This window comes from Carettochelys insculpta, chromosome 23 (assembly GCF_033958435.1).
Source record: "Carettochelys insculpta isolate YL-2023 chromosome 23, ASM3395843v1, whole genome shotgun sequence".
Taxonomy (NCBI): Eukaryota; Metazoa; Chordata; order Testudines; family Carettochelyidae; genus Carettochelys; species Carettochelys insculpta.
The window spans coordinates 20,197,857-20,222,593 of NC_134159.1; the positions used below are offsets into that span (position 1 = coordinate 20,197,857).

At 47.2% G+C, this 24,737-nt stretch overlaps 1 protein-coding gene across 6 annotated transcripts; it reads left to right on the forward strand.

Annotated features, from left to right (window-relative positions):
- The first annotated feature begins 6,722 nt into the window (after positions 1–6,722).
- On the forward strand, positions 6,723–23,173 carry CCDC27 (coiled-coil domain containing 27). 6 transcript variants are annotated; one of them, XM_074975679.1, is made up of 12 exons: positions 6,723–6,784; positions 7,316–7,447; positions 10,783–10,912; positions 13,723–13,851; positions 14,904–15,064; positions 15,473–15,634; positions 16,510–16,743; positions 18,287–18,497; positions 19,230–19,360; positions 19,525–19,602; positions 20,938–21,150; positions 22,106–23,173. In XM_074975679.1, exons 3-12 carry the CDS (start codon positions 10,858–10,860, stop codon positions 22,481–22,483), a joined length of 1,752 nt encoding a protein of 583 aa, XP_074831780.1. In that variant the 5' UTR covers positions 6,723–6,784; positions 7,316–7,447; positions 10,783–10,857; the 3' UTR covers positions 22,484–23,173. The 6 variants fall into 6 exon arrangements, with proteins under 6 accessions (XP_074831780.1, XP_074831778.1, XP_074831779.1 ...); XM_074975677.1 differs by lacking the exons at positions 6,723–6,784; positions 7,316–7,447 and adding an exon at positions 9,615–9,755 and having other exon boundaries at positions 22,106–22,210; positions 22,307–23,173; XM_074975678.1 differs by lacking the exons at positions 6,723–6,784; positions 7,316–7,447 and adding an exon at positions 9,615–9,755 and having other exon boundaries at positions 22,106–22,210; positions 22,346–23,173.
- Positions 23,174–24,737: the final 1,564 nt, after the last annotated feature.

Sequence of the window (24,737 nt, forward strand, 5' to 3'; positions counted from 1 at the left end):
AGCTGTTTCAGATTTGATTTTAACAAATAGGGAGGAATTGGTAGAGAACTTGAAGGTGGAAGGCAGCTTGGGTGAAAGTGGTCATGAAATCATAAGAGTTCACAATCCTAAGGAAGGGTAGAACAGAAGACAGCAAAATAGAGATAATGGATTTCAGGAGGGCAGATTTTGGTAAACTCAGAGAGCTGGTAGGTAAGCTCCCATGGGAAGCAAAACTGAGGGGAAAAGCAGCTGAGGAGAGTTGGCAGTTTTTCAAAGGGACATTATTAAGGGCCCAAAAGTAAGCTATCCCGCTGTGTAGAAAGATAGAAAATATGGAAAAAGACCGCCTTGGCTTAACCAGGAGATCTTGCACAATCTCAAAATAAAAAAGGAATTGTATAAAAAATGGAAACAAGGAAAAATTACAAAGGATGAATATAGGCAAACAACACAAGAATGCAGGAGAAAGATTAGAAAGGCTAAGGCACAAAATGAGCTCAAACTAGCTACAGGCATAAAGAGAAATAAGAAGGCTTTTTATAAATATATTAGAAACAAGAGGAAGACCAGGAACAAGGTAGGGCCATTGCTCAGTGAGGAGGGAGAAACAGTAACAGGGAACTTGGAAATGGCAGAGATGCTTAATGACTTCTCTGTTTCGGTCTTCACTGAGAAGTCTGATGAAGGAATGCCCAACACAGTGAATGCTAGTGGAAAGGGTTAGGGTTAGAAGTTGAAATAAACAAAGAACAAGTTACAAATCACTTAGGAAAATTAGATGTCTGCAAGTCACCAGGGCCTGATGAAATGCACCCTAGAATACTCAAGGAGCTGATAGAGGAGGTATCTGAGCCTTTATCTATCATCTTTGGGAAATCATGGGAGACAGGAGAGATTCCAGAAGACTGGAAAAGGGCAAATATAGTGCCCAGCTATAAAAAGGGGAATAAGAATAACCCAGGAAACTACAGGCCAGTCAGCTTAACTTCAGTGCCAGGAAAGATAATGGAGGACGTAATTAAGAAATCATCTGCAAGCACTTGGAAGGTGGTAAGGTTATAGGAAACAGCCAGCATGGGTTTGTAAAAAATAAATCCTGTCAAACTAATCTGATAGCTTTCTTTGATAGGATAACGAGCCTTGTGGATAGGGGAGAAGCGGTAGATGTGGTATACCTAGACTTTAGTAAAGCATTTGATACGGTCTCTCATGATATTCTTAGAAAAAAACTAGGCAAATACAATTTAGATGAGGCTACTATAAGGTGGGTGCATAACTGGCTGGATAACCATACCCAGAGAGTAGTTCTTTATGGTTCTCAATCCTGCTGGAAAAATATAACAAGTGGGGTTCTGCATGGGTCTGTGTTAGGACCAGTTCTGTTCAATGTGTTCATCAGTGATTTAGATATTGGCATGGAAAGTACGCTTATTAAGTTTGCAGATAATACCAAGCTGGGAGGGGTTGCAACTGCTTTGGAGGATAGGGTCATAATTCAAAAGGATCTGGATAAATTGGAGAAATGGTCTGAGGTAAACAGGATAAAGTTTAATACGGACAAATGCAAAGTGCTCCACTGGAGAAGGAACAATCAGTGTCACACATACAGAATGGGGAGAGACTGTCTAGGAACGACTACAGCAGAAAGGGATCTAGGGGTTATAGTGGACCACAAGCTAAATATGAGTCAACAGTGTGATGCTGTTGCGAAAAAGGCAAACATGATTCCAGGATGCATTAACAGGTGTGTTGTGAACAAGACACGAGAAGTCATTCTTCCGCTCTACTCTGCGCTGGTTAGGCCTCAGCTGGAGTATTGTGTCCAGTTCTGGGCACTGCAGTTCAAAAAAGATGTGGAGAAACTAGAGAGGGTCCAGAAAAGAGTGACAAGAATGATTAAAGGTCTAGCGAATGTGACCTGTGAAAAAAAGGTTGAAAGAATTGGGCTTGTTTAGTTTGGAAAAGAGAAGATTGAGAGGAGACATGATAGTGGTTTTCAGGTATCTAAAAGGGAGTCATAAGGAGGAAGGAGAAAACTTGTTCTTCTTGGCCTCTGAGGATAGAACAAGAGGCAACGGGCTTAAATTGCAACAAGGGAGGTTTAGGTTGGACATTAGGAAGAAGTTCCCAACTGTCAGGGTGGTCAAACAGTGGAATAAATTGCCAAGGGAGGTTGTAGAATCTCCATCGCTGGAGATATTTAAGAACAGGTTAGATAGATGTCTGTCAGGGATGGTTTAGATAGTACTTGGTCCTGCCATTGGGGCAGGGGGCTGGACTTGATGGCCTCTTGAGGTCCCTTCCAGTCCTAGTGTTCTATGATTCTATGATTGTACATCACCAAACCTTATCCTCGGACTCACAGGGCTACCCTACCACTTCATACACTAATTTCAGTGATCCTCGAGTGCCCTCTAGTGTTTAAAAATGGTGTCGCAATGGAATTAATAGAATTCTAGGTGAAATTCTCTCCAGAGTCAACCCAAGGCCTATGCACCATCTAAATCCCACATACAACCAATTTGGAGGATCTACAAACATCTTAAGGGTCTGATGGATTTTGTGTTGGTCTTCTATGAAGGCATTAATTTCCCCTGTGTTATCACGAGCCAGTTCAAGTTTTGCCAAGGTTCAGACAAGTGGTTACAAAAACTGCTAAATGTAGGTACTGAATCTGCTTGTAAAGCAATCTACAGTGCAGTATTGCAGCTTCCAGCTAAACGGGTAACAACAACAGTACAGTTAATGGTGACTGAGAAAGAAAAAAATGTTATATGGCAGTTCTCCCCAAAAATATATTCCAGTGTTTTCCTACGTATTATTCCATCTGCCACATCTAGGCAATGCTTCCAGGCAGTGTGTGTAAAAACCCTCCTCTCAGGGAAACTGCTAGGTGTGTTCTGACATGTGGACCATGAGAGGAATTCAAGGTGTTGAAGAGCAAAAGCTCACTAACTGTGAAATGAACCAGATACAAGCAGACTCACCAAATCAGTTTTTCTTCCCACTTCTGAAGAAAAAGTTTAGATCTAGTGCTCAAAGAGGAAAAAAATATTCCTTGGATCATTTGCCATATAAAATTACTTTGCCCTTCCCCTCTCTGCTAAAAATATTTATGTGGATTTTTCATTTCACTTTTTTCTGCCACCAGCAGATAAAATTCTGAGTCTATTCTCAGTTCCAGTGCCACACCACAATGGGCTTTAACAACCAGGAGCAGCATGGGAAAGTCCTGCTCCGCTACGTCACCTGTGCTCTGGAAGATTGATTTAGCTATAAGGACAGCTAAGATCTGGAATAGATTTCCAGGGGAGATTGTGAAATCCCTATCATGAAAGATTTTAAGAACAGGTTAGACACACTTCTATTAGGGATGATCACTCTAAATGTGCTTGGTCTTGCCATAGCGGAGGGTGCTAGATTAGATAATCTTGTAAAGTCCCTTCCAAGCCCTATATTGTTGGGATTGGCTGTTCTTATTTTATCCAAACTGTTCCCCAGCATGGCCAACAGTGACACAACCACCTGTAAAAATAGATAATTTCCTGTAATAAGCACTATAGGAGATGAACCTATGATATGATATGTGTAATACAATGCAACATCTAATCTCCACATACCTGTGGAACTGGGGGCCTTGGGCTGAGTAGAATTTGTACCACTGTATCAGATAAGGCTGGTGGTTCCCAGTGATAGAGACCCTGAAAGTGACCTTTCCTCCAGTCATTACTTTGATAAGACAAACCTGCTCTCCAAAGCCATCACAAGCAGATTTATTGAAAACAGTTATGCTGACACCAGGCTCTAGAAATGAAAAAAACACACACCTTTGTATTTAGAACCCTGGCAAGCAGCATTCACCTGCCCTTGTTTATTACTGTTATCTTAGGGAATCAGTACTGATAGAAGATGTCAAAAACCAATCTTCGTTTCAATCATATGGCTTGTGTGGTTTCCAATGGTGCTTCTATACACAGAAAAACACTTGCAGAAAGCACTGCAAAAGTCTGGCCTATTTCCTTCTCACAATAGGAGTAGTATCAACTACCTCCAGGCACAGGAAGCCCATGGTGGGGGGCAAGGGGGAGAGTTGTTCATGTTTAGATGGATTGGTCTATCCTTCTAAGGCTTGTCCTAGTCTATGTCTTTACTGTACATAAATTTGCTTACCTGCAATAATACTATAATACTTTGTACATCTTTAGTCCTTACCATGGAAGGATCTCAATGCAACCAATAACCCCTAATTGACTGCTATAGGACCTCTGTGAGGGACGTGGGCATTATTATACCAGTGTATAGGTAAGTCAACCAAGGCACAAGGAGATAATGTAACTTGGTCAAGGTGAGACACTAAAGTAAAGAGAACCAGGAGTCCTAACTCCTGGGCCCCTGTTTTAAAGCATAGATCCATGCACCTTCCTGGTGAAAGGAGATCCCCTAAACAAGCAGTCAGAAGTAGCTCAAGATATCACTTGCCTTGGCAGTAATTAGTGCCATCACCCTCATATCCTGGCAGACATTGGCAATAAAAATTGGCTGTCACTTCATCCAGTTGACAAATGGCCTGTGGATGACACTGGATTTCCCTTGTACTGCACTCCTGCTTGTACGGATCTGAAAAGAAAGACTATTTACAGCACAGATAAATATTCACAGAAATGTAGGATTGCATTGGAAGCTCAAGAGGTCACCTAGACCACCTTTCCTCTTCCCCAGCCCATCCCTGCTCCTAAGCAGTATGCAAAGCTGATAGAATGATTTAATCAAAAAAGTCCCATATGGTCTGGCCCATTGAAATTAATGGAGAATCTCCAACAACTTTCAGGGGGCCATGGGTCAGGCCAATAAGGCTTGGGAGCTGCACCGCGGCATGTCTGGAAACTGAATCACCCACACAAATGGGTAATTTAATTTTCTTTTAAATAGAATCACTCCAAAAATCTAGATTCCTGATGAGAAACAAATTGCACAGGAGTTCATCTGGATCAATGTTTTCCATTGCTGGGTGAAGTCTTCATCTGCAGCTGTGTTCTTAGAGGACATATTTAACAGCTTCTGGACAAGGACATTTGCACTGTGGAAATCTCGCCGTTCAGCAGCAGGTCTAGCTGTAAAATGCCTCCGCCTGGTTGGAATTTAGGATTCGGGGAATCGGTCCTAGCCGAGGGAGACCCGATTAAGCAAAGGGTAAAAGATAGTTTTGACTCCAGGCTTCTAGATTCACCCAGGACGGTGATGTACCCGGGCCTCCTAAGGACCCTTTCTCCGCAGTGGTAGCTGAGCATCGGGGGTTAACGCCCTCTGCTAGTGAACGACTCACCCAGGGCTCTGCTCTGAATCTGGGTGGTTAAACCCAGGAGGATGACCCACTTGCCCAGCATTTTCCGGCCTCAGTCTCCCACCTGGCTGCCTCGGGGCGGGGGATTAGACGCTCCCCAGGCGCCAGCCGCCCAGAGAGCCATCGGCGGGCGTGGGGCGTGGGCGGAGGGCGGGTCTGTTTCCGTTCAAAGTGGGCCGAGGGTTCGGATTCCAGCCGGGGCTGCCGGCCCCACGAGGAGCTGTCCGGAGGCGGAGGTGCTGAACCGCCCCTTCCCCAGCGGGCGGCTGCTTCCCGCGGACTCGCCCCCTTCTGCTCCCGGAGAGCGCACTGGGGTCCCGCCCGAGGGGCACCAGCCACCCACCGACCTACCTCCTGGGAGCCCCGGTCCCTCGGCCGGCCGTGTCCCCTGTGCTGCTCCAGTCGGTGGCTCACTTCTCCGGCTGCCGCTAGGGAGCGAGGCGACCCCGGCTCTGGGCGCCCGGCTGTCCCAGGTGCTGCTGCAGGGCTGGGAGGGTGCGGTTTGCCTGCGGGTGGGTACAGTGGCCCTAGGGCAGGACCGAGCAAACTTTAAGGAAGGCCCCATTTTTCATCCCTGCGATTACCAGACTCCGCCCCCCCGTAATGCAAACCCAGGGGCATGTCAGTGGGGATGATATGGCAGGAAAACTCTTCGGGCGGGTGCAGTAAGTCGGTGGAAGGGAAAACCGTTGTTAAAGGGTCTATAACGGTCACTGCACAGACCTAAACCCAGCAGCAAATTTCAGCATGTTCATGAGACGGATGAGCCCCAGACCAAGCAGCTGATGGTGCTGCACCCCTCCCCCATGAAATTTCACCCCCGAGTGGGGGGGCCTTCGCACACCCGGGCGCTAGAGGAGAGGAAGGGGCGGATGGGGGCAGTTACCGCGGGGCCCCAGGATTCCAGGGGCAGCTCCCGGCAGCAAACCAGCGGCAGAGGCAGGGGCAACCCCCGGCCCTAGGAGGGACATATTTAACTCCGGGGTACCCCCCCCCCCCCCCGGCAGAGGGCTGTGACCGCTGGGCTCTGGGCATTGTGGCGGTGCGTGCCCTGCAGCTCTCCTGCCCGGCTGGGGAGAACTAATGCCGGAGGCTGGCCCCGGGATCCCCAGCGCCCAGGATCAGGGCCCAGGCCCCATGCTGCCCCCGCAAGCTCCGGCCACGGGAGCGGTGCAGCCAGAGTGCGGGCAGGGCCGGCGGAGGGAGCCTGCAGTGCCCGCGCTAGGCGCCAGGGGCGCAGCAGCTGCGGTCGCTCTGAGATGCCTCTCTCACCCCACCCAGCCTCCGCCCGTTGCTTAGCAACAGGCGTCCACAAGCCGGACCGGTTCTCCGCCCGCTGCTCGCCTTTCCCTCTGCTCATTGGTTACCGCCCCTGTCCGTCCCGCCCCGCTCCGGGGGTTGGCAGGCTGTGCCGGTCGAGCAAAGGCTGGATGAGTGCGCCGCCGGCGGGGGCCGCAGCAGGTGAGAAGCCCCGCCCCCAGCCAGCCCCCCCAACCCCTAGAGCAGCCCCCTGACCCCCCAGCCCACCGCCCCGCCTTCCTCTCCCCCCCACCCCCGAGCCTGACCCCTCCACTCCCTGCCCCCAACCGCTGAGCCATCCCTCCCCCCGCCACCTGCCCCCCTCCGCTCCCAACCCGCAAGCCACCCCCTATCTGCTGCCGCCTGACCCCTTACCCGGCTCAGCCCCCCACCCCCAGCTTTCCCCTTTGTCTGCTGGGCTGTCAGCTTTGGCCCATCTTATAGGTGGGGAAACTGAGGCACAGAATGGGGCAGGGACAGCTCTTCAAACTCGGCCTCTGGCAGGGGAGTCCCACAACAGGCGCCTAGGCTCCATTATCAGAGGGGTTGCTCATCCCCAGGTCCTGTTACAGCTGCTCAGCCCTCCTGGTTCTCAAACCCAGCCACCTTACCTTCTGCACCCCAAACCAGAAGCCTCTTATGTTACTTCGAGTCTCAGTGGTTTGTCTTGTTGCACATCTTAAATCTCGACAGATCCAGGAGCTGAACCCAGGAGCCCAATGCCTCGCCCTGCGTTCTCCGTCTGAACAACTTCACAAAGCAGCTGTGACACCCAGTGTGCTGCAGTGATCCTGAGCGTTCAGCCACAGGTGTAGGAAGTAACAGGTGCATAGGGTCAGAACTGCATGATTACTAAGTAAAGTTTATTCCCAGCTGAAATCCCAATATGCTATTTTACCAACACTGGCTTCAGCACTGACAAGAGATACAAAAGCCTGAGGGGCACATGGCATATAGCCCTCATTTGATTATGGTCCCTTTATTAGCCTGATTTTCACGTGGATTCCCTTGCTTTGATCATACATTTACTGGAAGGATTTACTCAAACTGTGTTATGCTGCATAAGGCCGAGAGAAACCTTGTGCAAACAGCATAACTGCAATGGTGAATTAAATGTCACATCTGCAGAAACTCTGTGTATGTCTAGGAAGACACTTGCCCCAGGAACTAATGTTAAGCACTTGCTTTAAGCAACTGAATGGAGATAGAAAGGAAAGAATTGGAGGTCACAAAATATTACATGACTGACAGCTACCTCTTACATAAATATTTCTATCAAAACAAAAAAGCAGTCAAGCAACACTTTAAAGACTAACAAAATAATTTATTAGGTGAGCTTTCGTGGGACAGACCCACTTCTTCAGACCATAGCCATACTAGCACAGACCCAATATTTAAGGCATAGAGAACCAAAAACAGTAATCAAAGTTGACAAATCAGAAAAAAATTATCAAGTTGAGCAAATCAGAGAGCAGAGGGGTGGCAGGGTGGGGAAGTCAAGGATTAGATTAAGAATAGGTTGTAGGTCTTTAATAGACCAAAATAGTCCAAGATAGGCCCAAAAAAGCCAAGAACAGAACACCACTGGTCATCACCTACAGCCCCCAACTCAAACCACTGCAACGAATTATTAAAGACCTACAACCTATCCTTACTCAGGATGCCATACTCCAGAAGGCCCTAGATGACAGGCCTGTTCTCTCCTACAGACAACCTCCCAACCTTATGAGGATTCTAACCACTAGCCACAGTCTATACTGCAGGAATACCAGTCCTGAGACTTTTCCTTGCAACAAAGCCCACTGCCAGCTTTGTCCACATGTCTATTCTGGCGATACCATCACTGGACCTAACCAGGTTATTCACAGAATCACAGGCACATGCTCATGCTCCTCAACTAACATCATATATGCCATCATGTGCCAACAATGCCCAGATGCTTTGTATATTGGACAGACTTCAGACTCTCTCAGACAAAGTGTTAATGGGCACAAAACATACATCAAAACATTCTTGATCCACAAACCAGTTAGTCTACATTTTAATGGAGTGGGCCATTCTGTTAACGACTTAAGAGTTTGCATCTTATTGAAGAAGAATTTTCAGTCTGCTTTAGAAAGAGAAGCTGCTGAACTCTCTTTCATATTCAAATTTGACACATTAACATGTGGTTTGAACCGGGATGCAAATTTTCTGGGACATTATAGGGGCTCTTTGGCATATTTGGCTTAATCTAATTCTTGACTTCCCCACCCCGCCGCCCCTCTGCTCTCTGATTTGCTCACCTTGATAATTTTTTTCTGATTTGTCAACTTTGATTACTGTTTTTGGTTCTCTATGCCTTAAATATTGAGTCTGTTCTGGTCTGGCTATGGTCTGAAGAAGTGGGTCTGTCCCACGAAAGCTCACCTAATAAATTATTTTGCTAGTTTTTAAAGTGCTACTTGACTGCTTTTTTGTTTTGATAGTATATAGACTAGCACAGCTCCCTCTCTGTTACTATAAATATTTCTGGGAGTCTTGTATCACCTTTCCCTAATTAAAGAGAAGTGTGTGTTCTGTACAAGGGTAAATAAAGTTCATACCATTTCTGGGAGATGAGGCTCGTTTTCTCTGAGCAGAAAATGACTGGGATTCATGATTATGATAATTTAGACAAGCAGTTTTCAAACTCTTTGAGCTGAGTTCCTCAACCCAGACAAAAATAGACAAATGCCACTTGCTGGGGTAGCCTATGGCATTGAGTAGGGGGGAGAATTTGGTGCTTCTTCCCTAAGTCCTGCCACATGGGGCTGCTGTCACTGATCATCCCCAGGGAAGTTCCTTTCTGCCCGGGAGGGGGTTGGGGCAGATCTCATAGTCTGAAAACCTCCAAGTTAAACTTACCAGGAACACAAATGAGCAAATAAATTATCAGATTTTTACAGTTCCCTTTAATTTTCACTTTCTCCATTTTGTGAAAGGCAAAGATTGTTGAAACACCATTAGAGAGATGAACTCAATGACAAAGGGCTTCAGTGAGCTCCAGGAATTGAGCAGGCGAAAGCAAGAGACACCAGTATGGAAGCTTCCCAGCGGCAGATCCACACTGAGTAAATCGGCTCAAGCAGTCAAACGCTACTATGAGAACCAAGTACTTAATACGCTGTTCTTTAATCACATTGTAAACACGATAAACTGGGATTTGATTTGGGAAGCAAAGGGGCTATACGCTATACGCCTTCTGTGAAGTACCTAGCACCTGGCAGGATGGCATCGTGGGCAGCAGCTTCATTTTTGAGCGCCAAAGAAAGGAAGATCCTATTAAGCAGAATGAATTCTGTGCACTACAGGAGCAGATAATTTGCCGTTTGCTTACCCACAGAACATTGGGGCCTCTCAGGGGAAGGGCAGCAAAGGCCAACTGCAATATGCAGATAATGGCAATAAGTGGATTTGCATCCCTACTATGTAATTGCAGTGCTTTGTTTATCATCAAAATCATAACCTCACTATCACGATTAATACTGGCAGTTTCAAAAGGGGCTAGGCACACAGTTTCAATGGGATTTGGGCATCTAACTCCCTTGAAAATGTTAAAGGAAAGTAAGTGGGAGAAAAGAAAGTGTTCAACGAATGCTAAAATTCCTACATTTTGTCTACACTGGCAAATTACAGTACAATAAATCAGCTCCCAGCATTGTAACTCCTGAGGTGTCCACACAGGCAAGGCACTTGGTGTGCACAAACCACCTCAATGAAAGGCGTAAAGCTTCTTGCTCCATGGCTTCAGTTCCTGTATGGACACATGGGTATATTTCAGTGCTGTGACTGGCCTCTGATACCTGTCCCACAATGCCTCTTCTCACCTCTCTGGTCATCGGTTTGAACTCTCCTGCCCTGACTCCAGGTGACCGACACTCTGGCTTGCCCTTTATATTCTTTGGGAATTGGAAAATTTCCTTTCCTGTTTGCTTGGTGACATGTGGAATATTCTGAGTGCATCTTTCCAGGTGACCATGCCTGCTCTATGCACCAGGTGATCCCCTACTTGAAGCAATGCCAAGGTGCTAGAGCTCATCAGCATTTGAGGAGAGGCGACTGTCCAGTCACCACTGTTAAAAAGCACTTTCTGAATAAGACACATCCAGTTAATGGTCTAATTTACTTCTGTTTTCCAGGCTGATCTCAAACCTGCTGGCTTCTCTGAGTCAGAGTATGAACCCCAGGTGAAGGAATTACAGAGATCTTTTCTAATGCGTCCTGGATGTCCTAGATTTAGTAACAAAGCAACTTCAACAACCCAGCTTGGTAAGGCTCATGAGCGAGAACAGCAAATCTGAAGTAATCTCTCCTATAATATATTGCACTATTTCTGCCACATGGAGGATTGGGCCAAAAGAAATCTGATGGGGTTTTACAAGGAGAAGTGTAGAGTCCTGCACCTGGGATAGAAGAATCTCAAGTACTGTTATAGGCTGGGGACTGACTGGCTAAGCAGCAGTACAGCAGAAAGGGACCTAGGGATTACAGTGGATGAAAGGCTGGATATGAGTAAACTGCGTGCCCTCATAGCCAAGAAGGCCAATGGCATATTGGGGTGCATTAGGAGGAGCATTTCGAGCAGATCTAGAGAAGTGGTTGTTCCCCTTAATGCAGCACTGGTGAGGCCACATCTGGAGTATTACATCCAGTTCTGGGCCCCCCAATATAGAAAGGATGTGGATGTGTTGCAGCAGGCTCAGCAGAGGGCAACAAAAATGATTAAGGGGCTGGAGCACATGACCTATGAGGAGAGGCTGAGGGATTTGAGCTTGTTTAATTTGCAGAAGAGGAGACGGAGGGGTCATTTAATAGCAGCCTTCAACTTCCCAAAGGGGAGCTCTAAAGAGGATGGTGAGAAACTGTTCTCCGTGGTGTCAGATGGCAGAACAAGGAGCAATGGTTTGAAGTTACAGAATGAGAGGAATAGGTTGGATATTAGGAAAAACTACTTTACCAGGAGGGAGATGAAGCACTGGAATGCCCTGCCAAGGGAGGTGGAGGAAGCTCCATCTCTAGAGGTTTTTAGGTCCTGGCTTGACATAGTCATGTCTGGGATAACTTAGTTGGGGTTGATCCTTCTTGGGGCAGGGGGCTGGACTCAAACTCTTGAGGTCCCTTCCAGCTGTGTGATTCTATGATTCTACGACAGTTCTTATTGCTCCAGTACTCCTGTTTAGGTCCTACAAATTGTTTAGCCGTTCATCTAATTGCTGGTATTTAGAGTACTAATGATTCCCTCAGCATAGCTTCAACATTCTATATGGATCTTGCACTTTACCAGTGGGTATTTCCTGGTAGGCACTTTTGAGAATATAACTTATTTAGCATTTCTTCAACACTACCATAAAGTTAAAAGTGAAAAGCCTGGCAAGTGGCAATTGAAAAACCTAAAGGCAAGTGTACAGGATACAACTGAGGGAGGCCAAGACTACTTAAATAAGCAAACAAAAAAAATCTTCAGAGGGCCTCCAGACCCACTCCAGCCATCTAGAGTTCCAACTTTTCCTGTTGTTCTAGGAGGCAGGATGTCTGTCTTCCTTTCCCTTGAACAACAGATCAGGAAAGGAGCAATTTAAGTTCATAAGGCCCTCACCTCAGAGGGCTGAGTCAGAGTAATCAAGCTTTTAAATCAGAAAACAGGCTCTAAGACCTACATCTCTTTGGTTACCTAGGGGAGGAGGGGACAGGATCACCAACACCACTTTTGATTCTTGCTTTCTCTCACTCAGCATCCTTTCCATGTTTAAATCTGTCCCCTTGTCAGGGTAGGGTGCTTTTTGATTGCACTCAGGCTATTTATGCTAGCTATTCCACACTGTCTTTTGAAAGGCTAGAAGCAGAGTAGGGTAGTCCTACTGAGAAGAGTTTTTCCCTTTTTAGCTGCGTCTACACGTGCACGCTACTTCGAAGTAGCGGCACCAACTTCGAAATAGCGCCCGTCGCGTCTACACGCGTCGGGCACTATTTCGAAGTTAACTTCGACGTTAGGCGGCGAGACGTCGAAGTCGCTAACCTCATGAGGAGATAGGAATAGCGCCCTACTTCGACGTTCAACGTCGAAGTAGGGACCGTGTAGACGATCCGCGTCCCGCAACGTCGAAATTGCCGGGTCCTCCACGGCGGCCATCAGCTGGGGGGTTGAGAGATGCTCTCTCTCCAGCCCCTGTGGGGCTCTATGGTCACCGTGGGCAGCAGCCCTTAGCCCAGGGCTTCTGGCTGCTTCTGTGGCAGCTGGGGATCTATGCTGCAGGCACAGGGTCTGCAACCAGTTGTCAGCTCTGTGTATCTTGTGTTGTTTAGTGCAACTGTGTCTGGGAGGGGCCCTTTAAGGGAGCGGCTTGCTGTTGAGTCCGCCCTGTGACCCTGTCTGCAGCTGTGCCTGGCATCCCTATTTCGATGTGTGCTACTTTGACGTGTAGATGTTCCCTCGCTGCGCCTGTTTCGATGTTGGGCTGAGCAACGTCGAAGTTGAACATCGACGTTGCCGGCCCTGGAGGACGTGTAGACGTTATTCATCGAAATAGACTATTTCGATGTTGGCTGCACGTGTAGACGTAGCCTTTATGTCCTGAACACCAGCCCCATTTTTCAGGGTAAGGAACCTTCGGGTTCACACTGGGCTGTGACAGTTTTATGGTGCTGAACACAGTTTCAGAACTAGTTTCTGGGTGATTTGTTGTTCCCTTTTTAACTTAACTGCTGTGATTGTGAAGACACACTTTTTCTTACTCAGAAGGGTGAGGTGTCCCAGCTCTGAGCCCCTTTCATTTGATCCTGAGTTTGTGTTACCTTGACCACGTAAATCTAGCTGGATATTAAAATGTGATTGGTTCCTCACATATCTGAGCTAGGAATTTAGTATAAATGTATAATATTTAAGTCAGTCTCTCATTTGCATAAAACTCACATTCTCCTCATTTCTCTGAATTGGGCAGTATTTCAACACTTTATGTAACAGAAGGTATAAACCAGAGAGTGCTGAGAATCTGGATTCTACCAAACGAATATTTTTCATGCCAAATAACAAAAAAGAAAAATGACTTAGCGGTAACAAAGTATTTGTTTTTTAAACGCAGACAGCACTTTACCAGAGATATCTGATTTGACTTATAATATGAGTACCATTACTCTGTCCTCCCAACTTGACTTTGAAGAGTGGGATGCTGCCTTTCAGAACGTATATTCATCAGACTCAGCCTCCCCAGGTAAGGGTAAGAGGACGACTGTATGCATGAGTGTTTTCCCATAAGGATGAAAACCTGCTGTGTAACTGGTGCTTTTGCAAGGCAGTGTGTTACATAACTGGTGTTTCCTATAGGAGACTTGCTTTGGTTGCTCTTTTGAACTACTTGGTGGCATGACATGATCTCTATGCTATATATTCCATACAGCAACCTGCATCACATGATAGAAGTTCTACCGATAGTCCTTCAGGGTCCCTATTCCAGTATATGTGTGGTTATATGCAGGATGCATACATGTTCAGACACAATTTGGAGGATTTTGCTGTGAGGTTGTAGCCAGCAGACAGTTTGAACAAGACCAGGCCTGTATTACAGAAGGGCTGTGAAGGGTGAGAACATCCGCCGCCCCTAGCACCGCCATGTCCGACTTTACTCCCTTCTTCCCTGCTGTGCTGGAGCCTGCAGGACATGATGGGGGGAACCCAAGGCACCTTATGAGCTGAAGTTCCTTGACCAGTTCTCTGCCTAAGGAGCTGGCCCTTGAGCAAGGAAGGGACTACATTTGCCAGCATGCCCTTGGCTGCTAGCAACACGAAAGGGAGCGGGATGAGGGATATTATTTTTCACTTACAATAGTATAGCAAGATCCCAGAAGATAATTCTATAAAACTTTTATTACTTTGTATATTTTAGTATAACAAAATCATTTTACCACTCACTGCTTCCACTCAGTTTTTTCATTGACCTCTCTTATGCACACTCATTCCATGACTATTCTGAACTCCTTTATATTTAAAAAAATTTCAGTCTACATTTACAAAAACAGCACTCCCCACCCACAGAAGTTCCTGCATACAGGCCAGAGTATGCAACTGCCTTTTAAAGCCTACCCATTGCAGACTGTGTCACTAATTTTCATTCAATACGCTAAATCATATTTTCTGAGCAGTTTTAAAATGATACCATGAAGTGGAACCCAAGGAGTTGAGACTATTCATAGAGATTTGTTGATGGAACAATGTGTTTTCCATGTTTCTGGTTGATAGTTACATAAATGCTCTTTCCACTTTTAGCCTATTTTTCTCCCCCACGAGCTGGCCAGCTCTTACCCAGTAAAAGTCTCACAGGTATCTCTAAATGGAAAAGTTTCACAGAAGGAGTAGCTCTAGCTAAACAACGAAGAGGATCCAGAGAGAGCAAAATCCCATGGTACATTGATGTAATCCGTGAGAAGGTGAGATTGCTATAATAGTTCCAAAAGAACAGATCAAGCATGTAGTTAATCGCAAGTGATCCAGCTATAAAATTAACATTAAAGGTGTGATGTAAATAAAGTTAATATAATTGTATTTGGATAAATGGATTCACCAAAGGATCTCAAAATTATTTTTCAAAGCAAAGTGAAATATAAGAATGAATTAGTGGGGAAGGGCAATAAGTCCACACCAAAACAAGAAAAAACATCTAGGAGTCCTGGGTCCTAGTACCTTATACGAATGTCTTTAAATTTGCTATAAATTAGCTGGTATTAAAATACAGTACATCCTCCACTTGTATGCCACTCGTCCACCTTTTTCTTACCCACCAATATCCCATCGAGATGCATTGTTTGAGTGGCCACTATGCCTGCTTCTGTTCCCAGGAACGATGCTTGTTGATGATGGGAGAAGAGATCAATCGCCTTTCAAAATGTGAGGTGGAATGTGCAAGGAAGGATGATGTGATCTCTATCCTTAGGGAGGAGATGGAGTATATGAAGAAGCATCTGGACCTACTCAAAAGGAAAAGTGTGATCACAGAGGAGGTGATTTATGCTCATTTTCCCTGTATGAAACAAAGTGGGCATTTAAAATAGACTTTATAGTGAGACAGAATGGCTACGAGCAGTGGCCGCAGCTAGTGAAAAAGCTGACGAAGACCCTTGCAGTCCCTTCTGCTTGGATGATTCTAAGCTCTAAGCAGAAAGGGGATTTCCTCACACAGATGCATGCACACACACAAGCCAAACAAAATGCCAAAAGATTGAGGAAATGAGGTTCAATAAAAAGCTATTTAAGGCCCTTCTTGTGCTCGGAATTCACAAGTAGCACAAAACAAAAAGCTGTCCTGTAGCACTTTGAAGACTAACAAAATGATTTATTAGTTGATGAGCTTTTGTGCGTCAGACCCACTTCCTCAGAGCTGGAAGTTCTTTTTCCACAAAAGCTCATCACCTAATAAATTGTTTTATTAGTCTTTAAAGTGCTACAGGACTGCTTTTTTGTTTTGTGAAGATACAGACTAGCACGGCTACCTCTCTGTGACCATTCACAAGTAGCACAATGAGATCAAATGGCATTCTGAGTAATTATATGCAGATAACTTTCCCCCACCCACGACCTGGAGTCCCACTTTGATTATGATGCTCATAAGAGACACAATAAAGCTGCCGACTGTGCTGGTCGGAGGCAGTCTGAAGCAGAATGGAATGCAGTGAGGGCTCCTTTGTGCATCATTTTCCAAACAGGTGATTAGCTTCCCCAGAACCTAGCACTAAGAATTCACCGACGAAGTGAGGTACATTTGTGGTTACTGCACCAGCCTCTTACCTTTATGTGCTGCAAGCTAGGACTGTGGAAAGTAGCTTTACACTTTTAGCTTCCTAGGTAGTTTCCCCTCAAGCTAAATTTTCTCTTGCAGAAAGGTGCAGCCTCCGAACCCATAGCTGATGACAGCAAGACAGAGACGCCTCGGCTCAGCAGCTCAGTGCAGGATGGCTTAGGACCAAGTGGCACTAAGGAGGATTTGAGAGAGGAGGTGGCATGCTTAAAATTAAAACTAAGCTACTCTGATAAAGTGCTGGACTCCAAGATTGCAAGCCTGTCCGCGTCCTTGATAAAAGACCAGGATGAGCTACGGCAGCTGGAAAAGGAGGTGAAAGGAGGATCTGCCCTAGTCCAGACATGGGCTAAAGGAACTGACAATATAGGTTGTACCTCTCTCATCTGGCACCCTCAGGACTTGAGTGGTCCTGAATGAGGGGATTTGCCAGATGAGGGGAAGTCAGGCCCCCAGGCTGCCTGGAGGAGGGGCCCACTCCTGTCAGCTCTCCCATGGGGCTGCTGGGCTCCTTTGACTGGGCTGGATTTCCTGCAGCTGTGGGGCTGCTGGCAGGGCTTCTCAGCACCAGTTGGGCTCCCCAACCTGGCACCCTGCCCTGGGACTGCCCTGAGGTTCCCCAGCACGGGCCGCCAGCAGGGCTCCAAGCCACCAGCAGGGCTCTGCTCTGGCCCTGGCTGGGGCTCTCTGGTCCAGCAACAACCATGGTCCTGCTGGACAATGGGTGTTGCCAGACAGGAGAGTTTCAACCTGTAGAATGAGAGGAGTCTATGCAGTTATTTGCTTTTCACATTACTGCTTTATGTGGGAGTTAGTGACTGCGTCTCTCTCCTCCATCACCCTTGGGTCTCTGATCTGAAGACATGGGAAGGTGTGTACAGATAACCAGAGCAGTTAGAAACCACATTATAAAGACTAAATTAACATCTCTGTACCAAATTCTGCTTTCAGCTACATTAGTACAAATGAAGGCACACCAGATTTAACGGCAGAACCTAGAGAAAAATTTCTCTCCACTTTGAGAGCGTGTGCTTTGGGAGTAGTTTTCCATGGGATTTCTGTGGTCTACAACAAGATTCATATAATTTAATCCCCCTTCCCAAGTGCACGGTTGTGAAAATCCTAGGGAAATTGTCTAACCAGAGAAGCTAGAGAGAGCATTGTGGACAGATCCTAAAATAAATCAGTCTTTCTAACTGCACAGAAGGGGCCTAGAGACAGATCTTTAGAACATCTAACCTCACAGATCCAAAAAGGAGTTCCAGCGTAAACACATTGCAGGTGCTCATGTTTAAAAGTGCCAAATAGTCAGACTCATCTTCTCTTATAGTAACCTGAAGATATAGCCTGGTTCTGGGTCAAGTTCACGGTCTGTTTTCATTTGAACCTAATTGGTCAGGAGCCCCAATAATGAACTTCCAGTAATCTTGTTCCAGGTCTGCCCCTGGTTTATGGGCTGTGCCTCTGGGAGCATGACACCCATGACTGTATGGTTTTTAATATCTAGATCTGGTCAGATCTTCAGAGGCTCTAGCACCGGTCACAACAGGCACTCTTGGATAGAGAACAGGAAGGGCAGTTTCCTGCATTTGGGTTAGAACTCAGAGATTAAAAGGGAACCAGTAATTAAGCTGCAGCAGTTAATGGGTCATTTTCCTGTGTCAATATTTCCCCATAAGTTACACTATTCCATTATTAGGTCTCTGCTCAGGGTTAGAGAGGAGCTCTAAATGCAACTCCAGATTTAGACTTGTGTCCCTCCAAACATTCATCTCCAGAGAAGGAGCATTTTAGCACAAGTCTGTCTCCACATAATGCTGTATTTTGTAAAATTTTGCCTGTCCTTTTGTCATTACAGTATTCAGAAATGCAACAAAAGGGCTTAAGGCAAGAAGACATGGAAAAAGAGCTTCTCAGTGGCACAGAGAGCGAAGAGGCTTCTGAAGAGGAGAACAAGGCAGAGGCGGAGGAGAAGGCGTCCCTGATCAAGCTCAGGGAATTCCAGCAAATGAACCAAGAACTCTGTAAAGAACTGGAGAAAGCAAAAATGGACTATGACATGGCCACAGGTACCAGGGCTAGCATCTGGGGAACATGGGACAGCTAGAAACTTGAGAATATCTGAAATGTTAGTGACTAGGTCCCAGACTTTCCCCCTGTTCTGTGAACAGGTTGTATACTGGTTAGGGGGAGCAAAAGGAAGTCATTATGGTAACTCAGATCCCACTGTTTAGGAAGGATCTAAATTCGATCTTCCTTGAAAGGCTGCAGCTTCTCTTCCCTCTGCAGCTTTAAAGGCAGCTTGCCAACACCAGAAACTATTTTTGAATGATTTCCCTTGGCAGCTTGCCCGATAGACTCCCCTTACTAACCAAGGGCAGATTCTACTTAAAAGTGCTCGGTAAAGTCGGCACCACTGAATGACGTGGGTGCTGATCGAGAGCCCCTTTTGGGCAAGGAGCCATAGCTCTATAGCCACTCTGTGACATGGCCAGCTTTTGTCACTACCCTGGAGGGAGTGTCTGCATATCAGACCATTTCTGTGTGTTTTGACCCTTGCACAAGAGGAATTTGGCTGGTATTAAAAATGGGCCCTTCAATGTGGTGATGCAATGAAGGATGAAGTATCATTCAGCTGGCATGTTAACCCACACTGAACTTCTAAGATGATTTATGTCCACAGCCAGGTGACTATTGGATTACAGAAGAAAATGACTGGCCCCTTTTCAATCACTTGGGGAGGCCTCCTGTGGGCTTTGACAGGGATTCAGCTGGTTCAAAACTCAACTTGCATGTTACAGGTGCCATCACTTCTTTGCAAAGGCAGCTGGCACTCCAGGAGTCCCAGCTACGGAGAGCTGAGTCTGACAAGGAAATGCTGCAGAAGGAACTCAGAGAGCGGGGAACTCAGTTACAAGCCATGTCTGCCAAGGTACAGGCACAGGACACAGCACAGCCTGGGGGACTTCACTATGTGACAAACTGGGGACTTACGTTTGTGGGAGAGCTGGTTCTCCTCTCTAACAATTTGGGAAATCCTGATTCCGGGGTGTGTAGAAGAAGGGAGGGGGCATTAACTGGGGCCTGTTCTCTCAGTTTTCCAGCCTTCGAGAAGAGCGGAAGCATGAAGAAATGATGGGAATGATAGAGAGTGAGAACTACAGACTCAGACAGGTGACTCCTTGGTACACAATCCTGTGCTCGGTTACAGCAGCCGACACCCTCCTTCTCTCTGCTCTGCCCCACTTAGGCCTGAGCCAGTGTCCATTCAAACCATACAATTTTGGGAGGGCTCTGGGCTCCAGTCAGTCCTTCTCTGCTCTCTCTCCAGCACTGCTGTTCTGTGTCTCTCTCGCTAGTTATTCTCAACACCAATCCCAGCCACGTCCTCCCTTGTTCTGCAGAGGAGTCAGTCCTGTGAAAATCAGAGCGGGACCAGCCCTGGGATACTGAGTTCCTCAATAGGCTTTATTGTTCAGTTTAACATTTCTAAGCAGCCTGAACTGATGAAGATGGGAACAAACCTGTTTGAGGGCTTTTAATTAGAACAGTTATTAGCTATTATAGCTAAGCCAGGGGAGGGAGAGGTGACAAAGTTCCAAACCAGGAACATTTCTCAGCGCTGGCATGTGCTATTGCTGCCCGCTGGGAAGCATAGGAAGTGTTTGGCATAGCAGGGCACAATCTCAAGTGCAGGGATCTCAGACTCATGGCCTGCAGGCCAGCTGTGACCCAAGCAGTTCCACAGTTCAGCCCACATGCAGCTGCCAGGATGTAAGTACCTTCGGCCCTGGAGGGGTGTGTGTCTGTATCCTTACCCCAGCCCAACTCTTGCTCCACCCTGTTCCCCACAGTTATACCCCTTTCTTCAAGCTTCCTTCCATGACATTATTGGCGGGGCCTGGCATGGGCTGATGGCAAGGATAGGGCCCCCAGCACTCGTGACTGGGCAGGCCTTGGAGATGGTGCCAGAGCAGAGCAGGCTGCTGCATCGCTCTGCTTCTTTGCGGTTCCTGCCACCACAGCGAGTGGTAGGGGGAGAGGATGGACATCCCTGCTGCCAGGCCAAGCTCACCAGGGCCCTGCAGGCTAACCTGATTATGGGGGATCATCCCATACATGGAATGAGTGGGGCCCCTGAAGGCCATGCCACACCGTCCTCTGGATGGGATGGTTCTGCACACACCTCCTGCAGGCCCCGGGGACATGCAGCTGGAAGCCACTCTAGCCCTTATGAGCTGGTGGGGAGGAGGCAGGGAGGTGGAGGTCCCTGGGGAGTTTTAAGTCATCTGGGAGATGCACAGGGAGGAACACACAGGCTGTCAGGTGGGACCAGGAGTCTTCCACCCTCTGAGCCTTGCCAGAGGAGGTGCCCACTGGCCCACTAGAAGGCTTTGAGGACTGGCACTAGCCCCGAGGTACTCTGAGTTTGAGACAGCTGCTCTAGCGAGACGTGTTTGAGTTAGGTGGCTGCCTCTTCCATCTCTCCTGATCCACATTTCCCCTCAGGACCTGCTGGAACAAGAATCCAAACTGGCTGAGAAAACCAAACTGATTGATGACTTGCAGAGCAAGATCAGCCAGCTGCAGGCTGAGGTGATAGTAGCCCAGCACCACATCCAGAAGCAGCTGCGTGACCAAAGTGAGCTGCAGAGCCAAGTCGAGGCCTTGCAGCACGCTGAGCAGCAGGCCAAAGTTGCACTGGAGTGCATCAGCGCCAGGGTAAAGATGGCTTCCTTCACTGCAGGCTTCTCCCCAGAGGGAGGGCCTGCAGCTAGCAAGATCAAAGGCCCTGGGTTAGTCAGGGCCATCTTTAGACACAGCTGCTGGGTGGACAGCATGGGGCTCCTTGGCCCTGTCTTCTTTGGCACCTCAGCTCCAGCAGCAGCAATGGAGGGGCTGACAATTAACAGTCCACTTGTGCCCCAACCTTTCCCTGGTGGCTTGGGCTCCTGGGCTTGCCAGAGGCGATCGTTTCACTTAGGAGTCTGGTGGGGATACTGAGAAAAAGAGACCCAGAGATTTCAGACAGGCCTGGCCTTAGGGCAGAGTGAGCAAGGTGGTTACCTTGGGCCCCACACCTTTAGGGCCCTGTGCTCATATTGACTATAGCATCCACTGTTCACTCTACAAGCCCTGCTCCCAGCATGCCACTTCTGGCCCTGCTCACTGGCTGGGCCCTCTCTGGTTTCACCAAACTTCTGCCTTTTATTCCACAGCCTCCCAACCCTTCTGGTGATCCCTTCCCTCAAGTAGAGTCCCAATGACAAGACATTGCTCCACATTTATTCCTCCAGGGCTATATTCAGGCCTGCTACAAGCATGTGCAACTCCAGCCAGCTTCAGGTTGGATTTGCTTCTCTTATGAATCCAGACACAGGGTGCCATGAGGTGTTTGTGTGGTGCTTCGTGGAAACCACCTGAAATTGCACATACTCAGCTGGGGGCAGAATTTCCTCTCACTGGTTTCCCAGGGACATTCAGAGGCAGAAGAACCGGTCAGGCATGCCAGCTCTCATGCCAACCCTCTGATTGGCATAGCTTCAAATTTACCCTCAAGTGAGAGACAGTCTTTGCTTGTAGCAGACAAACAACTATCTTTAATTGGTGGGAACGTGTTTAACATTTCAGCCTAAACTCAGGTAGGTTTTTTTTTTCCCCCTCTTTAAAATCAAAGTTTGAAAGATTTCGAAGCAAAATAATTCAAGCCACATACAGCGCAGCAGGTACCAAATCCCCGCAAGCTGAAATCAGTGAGGAGGAGGTACTGGAGGCCATGCAGGTATGTGATTCAGTGGGGAAGGAGGGTTCTGCCTGGCCCCTGGATCTGGGGACAAGTGGAAGGAGGATGAGTTTAATGATCCTATCACCTCCCCAGCTAATGCTGGATTCTCCTGTGAATATGCCTGATTTCCAGAGAATAATTAGTGAGCGGCTGGATTTTCATCAGATGCTGAAACAGAAGGGTGTGAAGGTCCCGCCTCTCTTCAGCGCCGAGTCACCAAGTTTGGCCTCTTCTAATTCTAAGGCCAACAAAAAGAGTCCTGTGAAATAGCATCCTGTAGGCTGAGAGCAGGTTCCTGCCACTGAGTCAGAAAGGTGCTTTCTGCTGAGGCGCTTTCCCAGTTGCCCTTTGGTTTGTTCTTGAGTGTTTGTTTTTTTTATTGATAAAGTAAATGATTGAATCTGACTTTGGACAAGTTCCATTCAGCTATCTGATCCCTCACTTCGTTTGCAGAAAAGAAGAGCAAGAAGCGATCTGATAACAATGTTCGACTTCCTGAAGGGCTGCGGGGTGGGGGTCTAAAGAGGATGGAGAGAGGATGTTCTCATTAGTGATAGATGGCAGAACAAGGAACAATAATCTCAAGCTACAGTGTGGAAGAGGTAGATTGGATAGTAGGAAAAACCCACTGGGAGGCTGGTGAAGAACTGGAATACATTGCCAAGAGAGGTGAGGGACTCTCCATCCCTAGAGGTTTTTAAGTCCCAGTTTGACAAAGTCCTGGCTGGGATGGCCTTGCTTTGGGTAGGGGGATGGACTTGATGACCTCTTGAGGTTCCTTCCAGGCATAGCACTCTATGATTCTAATTGGTCTACACTGGTCTCCTAGTTGGACTTGGGGACTGGAATCAGGGCTCAGTTTGCCATCAATCGCTCACTCAGATTTTCCATCTGTGGAATAATCTCCACCTCACAAACAAGTTGAGTTTGAAAAGTGCTTTGGGCTCCTTGGGTAAAAGAAGCTAGACAATAAAAAGTTACCACCTTTATGGGGCTCAGTGCCTGTTTTGGCAAGGTTATCCTATTGCTGCTCATTGTCTTCCTTTGATATGCATGATGCAGGCATAATTACACGATCACAGCTTCTCTGGCTTGAAATAAACAGGCCTTCCAAACTCACCAAATTCTAGTAATCAAATCCAGATCATCTCTGGGCATATCTTACAAAGGTCTGGTTCCCAACCACTGTTAGACATCATTAGCACTGACAAACTAAGCTTTAGTAATCACCTTCCCAGCCTTGATGATGAGCCTCTGGGTCAGGATGTCATGAACTGTAACTAGCAGCCTCCCATTCAGCTGTGCACCCTTGAACTCGTCATGGAGTCTGGACTGTCTGGTTTACTCTAAGCCAATGTGAAATAAGCATCCCTGCAGGAGTTTGCATTGACTCGCCTAAAATGGATTAAATTCACATTTTCAGTTAGCTCAGTGTGTAAGAGGGTTTGGATTCACCACCTCCATGCCTCCTGCTGGTCATCTGGGAACTAGCTCAGGTCAGCTCCCATGAGCCCTCTTGTCTCACCTTTTGTGTCCTCCAGTTCAGCTCTGGACTGGTGTTGCTTCTGGACCATGGTGTCCTCTTTAGGGCACTACCCTCTTGGGCTGTGCCCCAGCTCAGTTCTCCCCCATTTCAAGGAGACCTCAGGGGCAAGCTGTGGCCAGGAGAGGGCAAAAGGGACCCTTGTACTTGCTACCATGGGCCCTGACCTAGGGAACCTTGAGCAGAAACCACCTACCACCTTCCTACACTCCCTTCTACTGCCTGTCTCCCCAGGTCTGCATTACCATAACTCTTGCACCCTCTCCACTCTTTATATCAGGGTCCCAGTCTGGCTGCTATCAGGCTGGAGTTTTCTTTGGTTTTTGTCTTACCCTGGGTGCTCCCTAAGGCAGCCAGTCCTTCTCCCTTGCCCTTCAGGGACAGGCTGCCTTCTGCTCTCTAGAGCAGCCTTTTATATTTGGATTGTTAAAACAAGCTTTCTCCTTATTGGCTCTGAATAACCTCATCTCCAAGTGGCTGGGTTCTGCACAGACTCCCTCTGTCCAGCCACCTCACTACACAGTGCATCCTGCCATGTAGACAAGCCCAGGGAAATTTTATGTACAATAGTTACAGTATGTAAAAAAGTTACAGGGTGATGTGTCAGTAACAACAGTTGTCGAGGTATGAAGTTATTCCAGATGCCTTGGCTGTGTTATGGAATATGAGACCAAGTGCCTTCACTTCACCCAAGTGCATGTATCAAGTACAACAGCTCAAAATGGCTTTACAAACTAAATATTCCAGTGACGTTTTAGGCCCAGATTCTGATACTGGTCTCTGTTCTGGAGGACACAAGTTATGGGTAATATATATATATGAGTACAACTGGAAACGTAGACATCTACAGGGCCTAAAATATCAGCACAAATAAATGCAGATAGAAAGTTATCCTTGCAGTTTAGTTCCTGCAAGCCCAAGTCTCAGAGCTGGGCTTGAAAAAGTGGCCTTAAAAAGCACAATGTTCAGTTTTCCTCTGCA